The sequence below is a fragment of the Ranitomeya variabilis genome, chromosome 5 (assembly GCF_051348905.1).
Source record: "Ranitomeya variabilis isolate aRanVar5 chromosome 5, aRanVar5.hap1, whole genome shotgun sequence".
Classification (NCBI taxonomy): Eukaryota; Metazoa; Chordata; class Amphibia; order Anura; family Dendrobatidae; genus Ranitomeya; species Ranitomeya variabilis.
The window spans coordinates 426,480,247-426,496,051 of NC_135236.1; the positions used below are offsets into that span (position 1 = coordinate 426,480,247).

General features: G+C 38.6%; 1 protein-coding gene across 1 annotated transcript in view; it reads left to right on the top strand.

Moving 5' to 3' along the window:
- The window catches only part of LGR5 (leucine rich repeat containing G protein-coupled receptor 5), a 299,962-nt gene that overhangs the window by 229,342 nt on the left and 54,815 nt on the right, over nt 1-15,805 (top strand). Inside the window, exons 5-9 of the mRNA XM_077265282.1 lie at nt 2,780-2,995; nt 4,907-4,978; nt 10,110-10,178; nt 13,274-13,345; nt 14,367-14,438. Of these exons, the coding sequence (XP_077121397.1) occupies nt 2,780-2,995; nt 4,907-4,978; nt 10,110-10,178; nt 13,274-13,345; nt 14,367-14,438 (501 nt within the window). The remainder of the gene's footprint in view (nt 1-2,779; nt 2,996-4,906; nt 4,979-10,109; nt 10,179-13,273; nt 13,346-14,366; nt 14,439-15,805) is intronic.

A 15,805-nucleotide genomic window follows, 5' to 3' on the forward strand; every position in this document is an offset into this window, starting at 1 on the left:
AGTTACAACTCTACTAAAGTATTAAAGTCATGTTGTCTTCATTCAAAAAGAGCACCCTAAAAGAAAGTGGCTGATTTTTAATTTTGAAATAACCTATCAGAACAAATGGACCTGCCAGGCATATCAGCCACCCATTTTTTTATTTAAAGTACCGCACATTGAATAATTGTTTTTATTAATTTTTAAGATACACCGTAGATGTTTTGACATGTTTATGTGGGTCCAAAAATATTTATTGATTTGTTTTACTCACTATAGCGCCATTAATTTTGCAGCGCTTTAGATATAATCTTGGTACTGTCCCCATTGGGGCTCACAATCAAATTTCCCTATCAGTATATCTTTGGAGTGTGGAAGGACACTGAAGGACCTGGAGGAAACTCCCGCAAACACAAGGAGAACAGACAAACTCCTTGCAGATGTTGTCCTTGGTTGGATTTGAACCCAGGACCCTGCACTGCAAGACTGCAGTGCTAACCACTGAGCCAATATTCTGCCAAAAATATAGCTTGCATTTGACCTTTAACGTTTTAAGAATGATTCACAACTCACATGCACATGAGCATATCTTTCTCTTTCCTACAAAACATTAATACCTATCAACATAATAGTGCAAGTATTTTCACTGGCTCTACTCCTTCTTTAGTGGTGAGACCATGGAGATGGCTATGCTTGCTAGCCTTAAAGGATTGCAAATCGTTCTGCCAGCTGTCTCCCATTCACTGAAGATGTACAGAACTGTGCCACTTCCAGTGAACTGCAACAACTTCAATCAGATAATTGGTGTTAATGCTAAAGTCAGGTTTCCACCGATCTTATATTAATTAACTATAGATATATCATCATTATGAAAGTTACGGAAAACCCCTTTAAGACCCAATTCATACACTGCAGACTTGGTCAGTTTATTACATCATCATTTTGAAGCCAAAATCATGAGTAGATAGAAAGTAGAAAAAAAAGTATAAATCTTTCCATTATATTACCTGAATGCTAAGGATCCAATTTTGGATTTGGCTTCAAAACACTGACCAATCTGCAATGTGTGAATAAGACTTAGAAGTAATAGAGTTGTCAAATGAATTATAACCATAGAAAGTCATGGCCAAAAGCATTGGTACCCTTGAAATTGTTCCAGAAAATGAAGTATTTCTCCCAAAAAATTATTGCAATTATATAGGTTTTGCTATACACATGTTTATTTCCTATATGTGTATTGGAACATATAAAAAGAACAGAAAAGAAAGGCAAATTAGACACAATGTCACACAAAAACCCAGAAGTGGGCGGGACAAAATTGTTGGCACTGTTCCAAAATTGTAGGTAAATAACTTTTGTTTCAAGCATGTGATGATCATTCAAACTCACCTGTGGCAAGTAACAGATGTGGGAAATATGAAAATCATACTTGAAACCAGATAAAAAGGGGAGAAGTTGAATCTTTGCATTATGTGTCTGTATGTGCCACACTAAGCATTGGAGAACAGAAAGAGGAGAAGGGAACTATCTGAGGACTTGAGAAGCAAAATTGTTGAAAAGTATAAAGAATCTCAAGGTTACAAGTCCATCTCCAGAGCTCTTGATGTTCCTGTGTCCACATTGCGCATCTTAATCAAGAATTTTACAACCTATGTCACTGTAGAAAATTTCCCTTAGATAATTTCCCTGGATGTGGATGGTTAGAAAAATTGAAAGGTTAAAGTGCAGGATAGTCTGGATGGTGGATAAGCAGCCCCAATCAAGTTCCAAAGAAATTCAAGCTGTCCCCCAGGCTCAGGGTGCATCAGTGTCAGCGCAAACTATCCGTCAACATTTGAATAAAATGAAACGCTATGATAGGAGACCTAGAAGGACCCAACTGCTGATACAGAAACTTAAAAATGCTAGACTGCAGTTTGCCAAAATGTATGTGAGTAAGCCAAAATCCTTCTAGGAAAGCATCTTGTAGACAGATGAGACCAAGATAGAGCTTTTTGGTAAGGTCCATCATTCTATTGTTTACTGAAAACTGAATGAGACTTACAAAGAAAAAAACACAGTCCCAAAAGTCAAATATAATGGCAGTTCAAAGATGTTTTGAGCTTATTTTGCTGCCTCTGGCACTGGTGGCCTTGACTGTGTGCAAGGCATAAAGAAATCTGAAGATTACCAAAGGAGTTTGGGTTGCAATGTAGTGCCCAGTGTCAGAAAGCTGAGTTTGCATCCTAGGTTATTGGTCTCCCGGCAGGACAATGACCCCATACATACTTCAAGAAGCACCAAAAAATGGATAGAAACAAAGTGCTGGAGAGTTCTGAAGTAGCCAGCAATGAGTCCAGATCTAAATCCCTTTGAATACCTTTGGAGAGATCTTAGAATTGCTGATGGCAGAAGGCACTCTTCAAATATTAGACACCTGGAGCAGTTTGCAAAAGTGGAGCTGTCCAAAATTCCACTTGAGAGGTATATGAAGCTTGTTGATAGTTATAGGAAGCAATTGATTGCAGTTATTTATTCCAAAGGGTGTGCAAGTAAATATTAGGTTGAGGGTGCCAACAATTTTGTCCAGACCATTTTTGAGGCTTAGTGTGACATTATGTTCAATTTGTCTTTTTTCTCTGTTTTTGTGCATTTTTCCAATACACAAAAAGGAAATAAACATGTGTGTAACAAAACATGCGTAATTGCAATAATTTTCTGGGAGAAATACTTTATTTTCTGGAACAATTTCAAGGTTGCCAACATTTTAGGCCATGACTGATTCTCAACTAATAAAAGGTTTTTTTGTTTCTCTCTCTAGGCGATTGGATGCCAACCATATCAGCTATGTGCCACCAAACTGCTTTAATGGTCTAAATTCACTTCGTCACTTGTGGCTTGATGATAATTCCTTGAGTGAGATTCCAGTTAGGGCACTGGAAAGTTTGTCAGCTCTTCAGGCCATGACATTGGCATTGAACAAGATTCACCATATACCAGATCATGCATTCAAGAACCTCTCCAGTCTTGTGGTCTTGTAAGTTTGTCTATATTTACATTGGATAATGTGGCACAAATAGACTCTACAACTATTTGAAGATATTCATGGGATGATTAAGAGGTATCTTGCTATTTTACTCTGAATTGATCGCTAGGTTGAAGCTACAGGCTTTGATCAATCACATTGCCTGTTGTGTGGAATTGAAAAAGCTCTCACATGGTAGGACAGTTAGCTGTCGTCAGGTTTTAAGGGAAGCTTACAAATGTGATAGTTTGAAGAGTGAATAAGAAATATTTAAAAGTAGAGATATTGAAGATTCATTAACAGCAATTTTGATTAAAGCGTTTTTCCAAGTGTTAACTGATGACCCCTGCTCTAGCCCTAGCTCTGCTCCCCACTAGTCTGTTATAGACTACTCTGGTGACATCACAATGATAACTCAAATTACCACTGCAGCCGATAACTGGGCTCAGTGATCTATTGTAGACTACCTTGGTATCACTGTTTAGCCTAGTGATTGACTGTAGCGGTCATGTGTGTTGTAGTCATGTCTAGATTTGTGCAAATTTTTCAAAGTTCGGTTCAGAATATGATCAGCAGCGAATATTGTTTTTGCAATATTCGTTGAACACAGCCGAACGTCATTAAAGTCAATGGGAGTAGAAATTACTGAATATGTTCGGAACCGATCATCAAACATAAATTCGGTGCGAATAGTGTACAAAAATAAGGTGAGTATGGCAAATTCAGATTCGGCGACCGAATCCGAACAAATTCGCTCAACTCTAGTCATCTCATCACCATTGCTGCCTGTAAACAAACACTAAAGGCAGCAGCAGAGAGTAGGCTCTGCACTAGAGGTCTTGAGTAAAGTTCTATATATTTTATTTTTAAACTGTGACAGCCAACGTTGTAAAACAAAGTGACCCCTTTTAAAATTTGTCGATAAAAAATTAGAAACATCACAGTATTTGTATGAAAACAGGAAAACATGCTGCAGACAGATATTCATTCACTTGGTATTAGCAGTGTTCCATAATTCATCCAGTAGGTGAGTCTGATAAACATTCCTAATCCGTTCATCTTCATCAATGTGTGGACAACACGTCTTAAAAAAAACATTATTCTGTCCAGCAGTTAAGTATGACAGATGTGTACTACAATGAACCATCTTGTTTGAAACTTGTAGGTTTGCACATTATACTGCTGCATTTTAATGCACCTTTCAGGAAATTGTATGCCAGCAGGAATTTCCATTTCTCTTTGGCGGAAATATTTCCCCAAGTAAAATGTGCCGCAGGCAGACATTACATTGCTTTTTTTTAGAGCCTCATGAGACACATAAGAACATTTTGCTTATTAACATCGAGTTACAAAGTTTCTTCTACAGGTCTAAGAAGTTATTGAGGGTTTGTGGGTTTTTTTTACCCAGAGTGTAATAAGTTTCTAATAATATAAGAATTTAAAAAACAGACCCAAATTTTATTGGTTTATGATACATTTTATATTGCAGGAAAGCTAATGTTGACATAGTAATGCGTCTGACATACTTTTCTGTCAAAGTTTATTCACTCGTGAATTGCACCTTATCAGGCTATTGTCCATTATGTCACAATTTGAATTCATGACAAGACCTATGGATTATGCAGTGTTATATTATACAGGATGCGGTCTACATATTTGTATGGCAAAATACGGAGGTGTATAGAAGAAGCAGCACAGCACATCTTCAACTTATTCTTTACAACAGCTGCCAATCTTTTTGAAGGAGGAAAGTGAAAGCCTGAGGAGCATGCCCTCCAATAAATTCTTTGGCAGTGCTTGACTTGTATACAATAAGTGCATGGTTGAAAACACGTTTCTTTAGAAGCATCAATTGAAGACGTTTGCATAGGTTCACTGTGCGCAGCGTGCTATCCTGACTGTGCTTTTAATGTTCCCCTTCAGACATCTCCATAACAATAGAATCGACTCCCTGGGAAAGAAATGCTTTGACGGGCTCCACAGTCTGGAGACTTTGTGAGTTGACCTCTTATTTGTTTCAGTCCTTTCACTGTTTTCATTGATATTCTAAAAAGAATAAAAATAGCTCAAAAGCCAAACATGCTTTTTGGCTTGCCTAATTGCCAAGTGTTTAGTGCAATTGTTCATATGATGACTGTATAAAACAAATTCTGTATCTATTAACAATGACTCTGAACCATTTCTGTGCTCATACTAAAGGAGACTTGTGAGAAGCTCAAGTAGAGGATCTGCTATATTTCTGTACCTTTATGCTTATTCTGTGTTTTCTTTACCCATAAACTGGCTGTATATATTAGAATAATTAGTTAAAGGAGTTGCCCAAAGTTAGAAAGAAGGCTCTGCCGTGACAAGACTAGGTTGGCTTTCCCCCATACACATTAAACTACCTCCCATAGACAAACATGGGAGGCAACAACTTTTCATACAGCAGTAAACAAACATGTATTCTTGCTTGACCAGCATGTCAATGCTCATTTGGAAAAAGGGGAATCCTATACTCACTCTCTTTGAACTAATCCACAATGCCCATGATGATGAAGCGGAAGGCTTTGGTTCATGACACCTAGTATGAATGCTAATAACACTAGTCTGAGAAACACACTACCCACGTCCTCACAACAGCTATGGGTGCTGCCTCTGTTATACCTAAACTTTTCATGCTTTGCCAGCTTTGGCATATAACCTATAGGGTAGTGTAACATGGGTGTATACAATTCTTTTAGTTTTGATTGTCTGCATGTTGAAATTATTTTATGGAGTCACTCAGCACTTCCTCTCTAAATACTACTTTACTACTTTTATGGAAAAATAAAGTACGGTAGTAAGTATTTAACTTATCTCCAGTGCCACCCCAAGAAAAATGAACCTGTTAAAGGGAATCTGCCAGAATGATCAAACCTCTTAAGCAACCTAAAATATTGTATATACCCCAAATAGTAAAACACGTCGGTTTGGTAAATAAAACAAAAACAAGCTTTCATTAAGGTCCATTGATGAAAAAAAAAAAAAAAGTTGCAGGTCTTCAGAAAATGTAAACACAGGCCAATTTTCTTTTTACGAATTTCAGAATTTTTTTTTAATTAGCAAACTATAAAAAGAAACCTTTAAAGTTTTGAATCTCTGTAGTCGTAATTACCTTAAGAATCATGTTGCCAGGTCACTTTTACCACACCTTGATTGCCGTCCACCCATTTTTCAGTACATTAAAATTGCAAACTATATGATGTCATTCAAAACTACAACTCATCCTGGCAAAATCAAGGGTCCAAACAGCTATGTTGACCGAAAAATTAAAAAAGTTATGGCTCATGGAAAAAGCAAAAACTGAAAGTTGTCCAGTCATGAAGGATTGATTCCTTCCAAAATGTATTGAAAAACTCATTAAAGGGAACCTGTCACCTGAATTTGGCGGGACCTTTTTTCGGTCCGATGGGCGGTGTTTTCGGGTGACTTATTCACCCCTTCCTATCCCGCTGGCTGCATGCTGGCCGCAATATTGGCTTGAAGTTGATTTGCTGTCCTCCGTAGAACACGCCTGCGCAAGGCAATCTTGCCTTGCACACGCGCAGTATGCTTTGCCCAACTGCGGGCAAAGCCAAAAAGCATTAGTGCGCATGCGCCGGCGCACTATGTCCCGGAAGTATTTCGCTGTGTTCCAGGACATAGTGCACCGGCGCATGCGCACTAATGCTTTTCGGCTTTGCCCGCAGTTGGGCAAAGCATACTGCGCATGCGCAAGGCAAGATTGCCTTGCGCAGGCATGTTCTACGGAGGACAGCGAATCAACTTCAAGCCAATATTGCGGCCAGCATGCAGCCAGCGGGAAAGGAAGGGGTGAATAAATCACCCGAAAACACCGCCCATCGGACCGAAAAAAGGTCCCGCCAAATTCAGGTGACAAGTTCCCTTTAAGTTCTTGGGAGGAAGAAAACAAATTAACACATCAATTCTGCATTACATACATTTATTTATTTTTTGGGTTTCATTTTTACAATGTTTATTGGGCAGAATAAGTGATATGGTATGCTATGGGTCAATATGATTATGAGGATATCAAATTTCAATTTTTTTGCTACAACTTAAAAAGTTTTACAACTTTTGCACAGTACTCATTCTTAATTAAAAAAAAAAAAGAATAATTTGTTGTTATGTTGCCATGTTCTAAGAGCCATAGGTGAACTAAGATGGCAGACCTGGAGATCATTGGTAGGCTTCTGGCTCTCTATCAGCAAAGGGGACACATTGAGGAAAAAATTGGTTTCAGAGGGCGCTCAGTTTGACTATTGAGATACTGTATTTGCTATTGATTGTGGCCTCTCATCTGTTAAACTGTCTGGATCAGAGTTATATCTGATCCCAACCGTTGAGGCAGAAGGATGGCTGTACAATACACCACCATGACAAAATATACATCTTAGAGTGAGAACGGGGGACACATTCTATTACAAGATGACAATGAACTTTCCAAAAAATATCCCCTTTTTATGTTAACCCCTTCATGATCTTGGGATTTTCCGTTTTTCCGTGTTCGTTTTTCACTCCCCTCCTTCCCAGAGCCATAACTTTTTTATTTTTCCATCAATTTGGCCATGTGAGGGCTTATTTTTTCCGCGACGAGTTGTACTTTTGAACGACATTATTGGTTTTACCATGTCGTGTACTAGAAAACGGGAAATAAATTCCAAGTGCGGTGAAATTGCAAAAAAAGTGCAGTCCCACACTTGTTTTTTGTTTGGCTTTTTTGCTAGGTTCACTAAATGCTAAAACTGACCTGCCATTATGATTCTCCAGGTCAGTACGAGTTCATAGACACCTAACATGACTAGGTTATTTTTTATCTAAGTAGTGAAAAAAAATTCCAAACTTTGCTAAAAAAAAAAATAAATAATTGCGCCATATTCCGATACTTGTAGCGTCTCCATTTTTTCATGATCTGGGGTTGGTTGAGGGCTTATTTTTTGCGTGCCAAGCTGGCGTTTTTAATGATACCATTTCGGTGCAGATACGTTCTTTTGATCGCCCGTTATTGCATTTTAATGCAATGTCGCGGCGACCCAAAAAACGTAATTCTGGCGTTTCAAATTTTTTTCTCGCTACGCCGTTTAGCGATCAGGTTAATGCTTTTTTTTATTGATAGATCGGGCGATTCTGAACGCGGCAATACCAAATATGTGTAGGTTTGACTTTTTTTTAATTGATTTATTTTGATTGGGGCGAAAGGGGGGTGATTTAAACTTTTAGATTTTTTTTATTTTTTTTCACATTTTTTTTTTACTTTTTTTTTTAACTTTTGCCATGCTTCTATAGCCTCCATGGGAGGCTAGAAGCTGGCACAACGCGATCGCGTCTGCTACATAGCAGCGATCTGATGTTCGCTGCTATGCAGCAGAAAATCAGGTGTGCTGTGAGCGCCGACCACAGGGTGGCGCTCACAGCTGCTGGGGATCAGTAACCATAGAGGTCTCAAGGACCTCTATGGTTACAATGTACAAGCATCACCGACCTCCGATCATGTGACAGGGGTCGGCGATGCGCTCATTTCCGGCCGCCCGGCTGGAAGAGCAGGTTAAATGCCGCTGTCTGTGTTTGACAGTGGCATTTAACTAGTTAATATGTGCGGGCAGATCGCGATTCTGCCCGCGCCTATTACGGGTACATGTCAGCTGTTCAAAACAGCTGACATGTCCCGGCTTTGATGCGGGCTCACCGCCAGAGCCCGCATCAAAGCGGGGCTTCTGATCTCGGACGTACTATCCCGTCCGAGGTCAGAAAGGGGTTAACCGTCACATGTAATATGTAGAATCTCCTCCTTTGTATAGATTGTAAAATGCTCACTCAGGTATTCACTGTTCACAGTGGTGTTCTGTTCTCCGAAAGGTATTTATAGGGTTATCAAACATTGTTCTGTTCTAATCTGAACTAGGTAAGGTGGAAGTGGAAATGACTTTGTCTCCTGAAATAATTGGACTGTCTTTAACTCTAAAGTGGCACCAGCCAGCTTAGAAAGGCTTAAACAAAGTACATATTTTTTGTTTTTTTTGGCAGCATGTTCCCAGCAGTAGTGCTTTCTTTTACAAGGATTATGCACATAAAAGCCTCCTACAGACTCTGAAAAGTGATTTTTTTAACTGTGTTTATAATAACATAGCTCTTAAATCCAGAGATGAAGTGTAGTTTCCTCCCTAGTAAATAATATAGTGATAAAAAGAAGATTGCAGATTCTGGGGAAAGGCCTTTCATTTAGCTATAGACGGGTCTGTGCTCTCTGTACCACACAAGCTCAAAATGTGCACATCAAAAACATCAGATCTAAAAAATACACCCAGGCAGAGAGGGGGACCTCACGCGTATTGTGCCATACATATAATTAACTCCTTACTACTTTGTATTTTGTGTTATTACAATTTACTGACATACTGTGCATATTGTGTTCTAAAAATGAATTCAGTACATGTTTTTTTCCATTCAGTTAAACTATAAAAAAAAAGTCTTAATGCTATGAATTTCCTTAAGAAAACAGAAAATAATATGTAGAAGCTCCTCATAAAATGCTAAAGAGGTGAAATGTTACTACTGTACCCCTGTATGGATATGCACTGTCATTAAATTCAGTTACTAGTTTGTAGTGTGTAGATCCACACCTCTAATAACAGCACGGTAACATTTCCTGTCCTGTCATCTGGCAGTTTACTTCACCCTTGTCACAAGGACATTAAGGGGATTAACATCAGAGTCCTCATCCTAAGTACACTGCTTCTATTCGTGATAGATAGAGTGTGGGCAATGATTTGTATGGCGATACGGTTAGGGAAACTGCCAGATGTCATAAAGGGACGTGTTGTCATCAGCCCAGTGTGGCAGTGGAATGGCAGGTTTCGCATTTGTAATATCAATCAGTTTTTAGTTTTCTTTGTTAGGTTCTAGCTATGGTACAAGTCAGAATATGTATTCACAGTTTACTCACTGGCTGAAGATGAGTGTATGGTAAAGCGCTCAGGCTCCTGGTCGGGATGGTTCTTTATGAGAATGTGTAAGCACTGGTTGTGTTCTGCTGTGGAACTGTTGGCATTGATGCGCCCTCTGCCGGGATTACGTGTGTCAAGGTGTTCTCTCTCTTGAATTTTAGAGATCTGAACTACAACAATCTAGAAGAGTTTCCTACTGCTATCAAAACCCTCAGGAATCTTAAAGAGCTGTAAGTAATTGTGCTGTATTTACAGGACATGTGCCGACTAAATGCTGTCAGAACACTGATAAGTCATAACATCTTCACAAGTGACATAACATGTATTGTGTAGCTTTCATCAAATAAATGTTAAGGCCTACATACAGTATCAACCCCTGCAAATGCTGTAGGGGCCCTGTAGAGAAGGATCGGATGACCTGTTGGTAATGTGGTAAGTGTCGCAGAGTTGGCATACAAAATACAATGGAGGCAACCAAGTGGAGGTTTTCAGCTTCACCTAAAATGGGGCTTAATATTAGTATTGATTAAGGGACCATATTCTCTATGATATGATATCCAATGCTGTATTAGGAAGAAACTCTTTCAGATCACTGTTTCTAGCTGAATATGACTTATGTAGATGGATATTAACCAAATAACCATGAAGGAGGACAAAAACCAGACTGGTGTTTCAGAAGACCAAGAGATCTGTTAGTGTATAGAAAATGTGCTAGTGTATTATCACGATGTTGCTGTGTCTTTTATTGCCCTGCCACATGAATCTGTATTAAGCCCATTATTTAACAGCATATAACATTCATTGCATCTCATACCTTTTATTTGTGCTGTCTTCCCATCGCATATTCCTATTGTGTCCTGTAGTATAAGCAGTCTTGCTGTACAATTCATTTTAGAGCCTGTGCACATGACCATAAAACTCGGATGAGTGCTATCCGTTGTTTTGACAGATGGCACTCATCCCCTTGTTATTCAGTGAAGCTGTTAACAGGTCCGATTTTTTTCCGACAGAATAAGTGGTTTAAAAAAAAAGTTGCAGCTTACCCAATTTGCCTCCGAAAACACTTGGCCATTAGTGATGAGTGAATATACTCGTTATTCTAGATTTCCCGAGCACGCTCGGGGGTCCTCCGAGTATTTTTTAGTGCTCGGAGATTTAGTTTTTCTTGCCGCAGCTGAATGATTTACATCTGTTAGCCAGCTTGATTACATTTGGGGATTCCCTAGCAACCAGGCAACCCCCACATGTACTTATGCTGGCTAACAGATGTAAATCATTCAGCTGCGGCACTAAAAACTAAATCTCCAAGCACTAAAAAATACTCGGAGGACACCCCCAAGCATGCTCGAGAAATCTCGAGTAACGAGTATATTCACTCATCACTATTGGCCATTCAAGTCTATGGGTCCACTGAAAAAATCAGACTGTACTCGGATGACATCCAAGTGCAGTCTGATTTTCACAAACAGACTGAATGGAGAGGATGGAGAAATTTTTTTTTTTATTCTCCACATCTGAGAAAATATCTAAAAAAAATATCTCTGATCAACGTATGATTAACATAATATAACCGATTTTTCTTGGATAAGAGAAAAACGGTCATGTGGCCTAGCGTGACATTGCATATTTGATCCAATTATCAAAAACAGAAGTTCCTCACTTAAGTTGAAGAGATTTGTGACTTTGGAGAATTATTTTTGGTGGCTGGTGTCCTATACACCTGCAGCTGTATCACAGAGGAAATGAAACAATACACTGATCTTATAATGCATGGACATGCAAAACCCTCCAGATCAAGAGACACTCTACCCACTCTCTGTAGTCACCCTGTTAGGGCTTGTTTCCACATGCGAGAATCACGTCCGTGTCTCGCATGTAGAAACCAAGCTCTGGTGTCTGCACTCCAGAGCGGAGCGTGCGGCCGCATAGGAACACATGGAGCCGCACAGCTCCGCTCCTGAGTGCCGGCGCCAGAGCTTGGTTTCTACATGCGAGATACGGACGTGATTCTCGCATGTGGAAACAAGCCCTTAGCCTAAGGCTATGTGCACACGTTCAGGATTTTTCACGTTTTTTTCTCGTTTTTTCACTATAAAAACGTGATAAAAATGCGAAAAAAACGCTTACATATGCCTCCTATTATTTACAGGGTATTCCGCATTTTTTGTGCAAATGTTGCATTTTTTTCCGCGAAAAAAACGCATCGCGGAAAAAAAGCAACATGTTCATTAAAAATGCGGAATTGCGGGGATTCCGCACACCTAGGAGTGCATTGATCTGCTTACTTCCCGCACGGGGCTGTGCACACCATGCGGGAAGTAAGCAGATTATGTGCGGTTGGTACCCAGGGTGGAGGAGAGGAGACTCTCCTCCACGGACTGGGCACCATATAATTGGTAAAAAAAAAAAAAATTAAAATAAAAAATAGTGATATACTCACCCTCTGATGGCCCCCGAAGTGTTCCCGCCTCTCTGGTGCATGCTTTCTCTTCCGTTCCTATAGATGGTGTGGTTCAGGACCTGTGATGACGTCGCTGTCTTGTGATTGGTCGCGTGACCGCTCATGTGACTCACGCGACCAATCACAAGCCGCGACGTCATCGAAGGTCCTGAACCACACCGGCATCTATAGGAACGGACACCGCTGAGGAGATTGGCTGTCTGCAGAGGGTGAGTATAACCATTTTTTATTTTTTTTTATTATTTTTAAACATTCTATCTTTTACTATAGATGCTGCATAAGCAGCATCTATAGTATAAAAAGTTGGTCACACTTGTCAAACAGTATGTTTGACAAGTGTGACCAACTTGTCAGTCAGTTTTCCAAGCGATGCTACAGATCGCTTGGAAAACTTTAGCATTCTGCAAGCTAATTACGCTTGCAGAATGCTAAAAAAAACGCGAAAAAAACGAAAAAAAAAAATGCGGATTTCTTGCAGAAAATTTCCGGTTTTCTTCAGGAAATTTCTGCAAGAAATCTGGACGTGTGCACATACCCTAAAAATCAAGGGGAATTTAAAGTTTGCTCAGCTAAGAAAAAGCTTTTCCAAGGACAGGACATATATTTAGATAGATATGGTAATTGAAAAAATTGCTTGGCATGCAGCAGTAGTGTCTTTGGAGACTGGTCTCACAATAGTAGTGTGGACTTGTGCTTTTACCGTGTATACAAGTAGTTCTATTGGCATGCTGGGAAGAGAGTGAAGGCATAAAATGTGATCCTTTCTGAATACCGTACCTCTGTGAAACCTGTGGTCTAGCCTTTGCTAATATTATTGATTATGATTATACTTTATAAGACCTTTTCTTATGTTTCTTGTTCTAGGGCATTCCATAGCAACAATATCAGATCTATTCCTGAGCATGCATTTATTGGGAACCCTTCTCTTATTACAATGTAAGTGTTTTAATGTAATCCTTAGCATTACAAGTTTCTAAAAGTGTAATACAACAATGGAAACAAGCAAACATGGACAAATAGAAAAAGTAAAACATGAAAAGTATTGTACTTAATGTAAGTTGATGAAACAATGAAAAACACATGCCAATGTAACTTTTAAGGTGTGCCATACATTTAGTATACTTTCATAAATGAGAATGCTGATATTGTTCATATCATTGGCAAATAGTTAATAGAAATGAAGAGTATATGGCAAGATAGTGAAATATCGATTGAGCTCTAATTTCAGTATCCAACTTCAGAAATCTCTTAGGTCCTTAGTTTATATGCCATACTATTACCAGGATTACCTGCGTATAAAAGCGTGACCCAAGTACTTTATGGCCACGAACCACATGTAAAGGATGCAAAGGAGGATGTAGAACATGAAGTCATTTAAATAGCTGTCATTTCCACACAGGGCTAAAAAAATGTAAATATTGTAAAACAATGTAGGAAACAAAATTGATATATTCCAGCTCAACGTAATCACATTAGATACAGGCTTTCTACTACACATGGATTGCACTGAGACGATTGTTTCAGAACGCAAGGGCCATTTAAAGAAAAAACAAGATTCACCACAGTGTGGCTGTATAATCCTATAACCAAAACCACATTCCACACTGGAATGATTAGGCAATTGAGCAAGACATAAAACAGTTCACAATGCTGGTAAATCAAAGAAGACAATTGTAATTCAGATGCAGAGCAGCACACAATGTTGAAAAGCACAACCCCAAGGGTCAGAAAACTCAGAACACCCAAATTATATCACTTAACTCTTGGCGTTCCAGAAACATAAGTGAGAAATGATATTGGCTACATGAGAGTATGTGTATTACAGTTTGTTTTTGCATATGTCACTTATGTGCTACACCACCGTCCGGAGTGATCATTCTGTGATACACTCACATCACTGTATCATTCATATTTGTTGTGTGAATTGTATGATGATTTTTTATTCTGTTTCTGGCAGCCACTTCTTCGACAACCCTATTCAGCATGTTGGGAGATCTGCATTTCAGCACTTGCCGGAGCTCCGGACTCTGTGAGTTGTTCGGAGGTTTAATAATGCAGAATAGCTGACATTTGAGTCCTTTCCACATAATCAGGATGTGGAGAACTATAGAATAATTATTTTCTACTGGTCTACCCTCAAAAAAAATCCTATTCTCTACGGAATGTCAAACTCACTCATTCACATTGATAGAATATTATGAAAGATACTTAAGAGTGTTTATATTTTGGCCATGACTTTTATGTTTCTGCAAGTCTGTTATGTGTCCAAACACACGGACTTGCCACAATGCATGACAGAAGGCAAAACAGCCATGTTCTTTACTTTTCTTCACTTGTTTAATAATTTCTGGGAGCTGAACAAATGTAATAGAGAGGATTCAAACTTTACCTGTCATCCCTATTATGTATACATTATGGATCAACATGTGAAGTATAAGATGCACAGAGGGAATTTGTTCAAGCCCAAAATACATTATTCTGCATTGTGAATTGGAAATATGCAATTTTTCTATAATAGAGATCATTTTTATAAAGGTGTCTTCCATCATTCATTTTGTCTTTAAATGTAATCTGTCACATTAGTCATGCAATCCAATCTGTGAACACCATGGTTTACAGTAGAGAATGAGAAGTCCGGCATATAGGTTTGTGGGAAAATATTCAGTATAAATTGTGTTTTATTCGCTAATATTTCTCGTGTTTCCATATCTCTGTATGCGCAGTCATACAGAGAGGACTGTCAATCACTGAATAGGACTGCCCACTTGACTCATACACACAAGCAACAAGGATTTCACTGAATAAAATAAAAATTTTACTGAAACTTTTCCCACAAAATGTATATCAATCTGATCAGCTCCTCCTAACCTATAGCATCCTGCCTATATATCATAGGCATAGGATACTATTTTCACTATTGCATGCTTCCCTCAACACCTCATTAAGATAAATGCCTACAAACAGTTTAATTGCTTATATTCTTCCAACAGAATGACCTGAACTTGTAATACGTACATACCAACAAAAACTTCATCTGTTTACACCCAGCTTATTTTATATGTTAATTTATGTATTATATTTGTGAATGTACAGGTGCATCTCACAAAATTAGAACATCATCAAAAAGTTAATGTATTTCAGTTCTTCAATGCAAAAAGTGAAACCCATATATTATATAGAGTCATTACAAACAGAGTGATCTATTCCAAGAGCCATCAGCTGACTAAGGGACCTTTTTAAATCTTTGCAGGATTTTTTTGTTAATTATTCTAATTTACTGAGATAATGACTTTTGGGTTTTCATTGGCTGTAAGCCATAATCATCAACATAAACAGAAATAAACATTTGAAATAGATCACTCTGTCTGTAATGACTCCATATAATATATGAGTGTC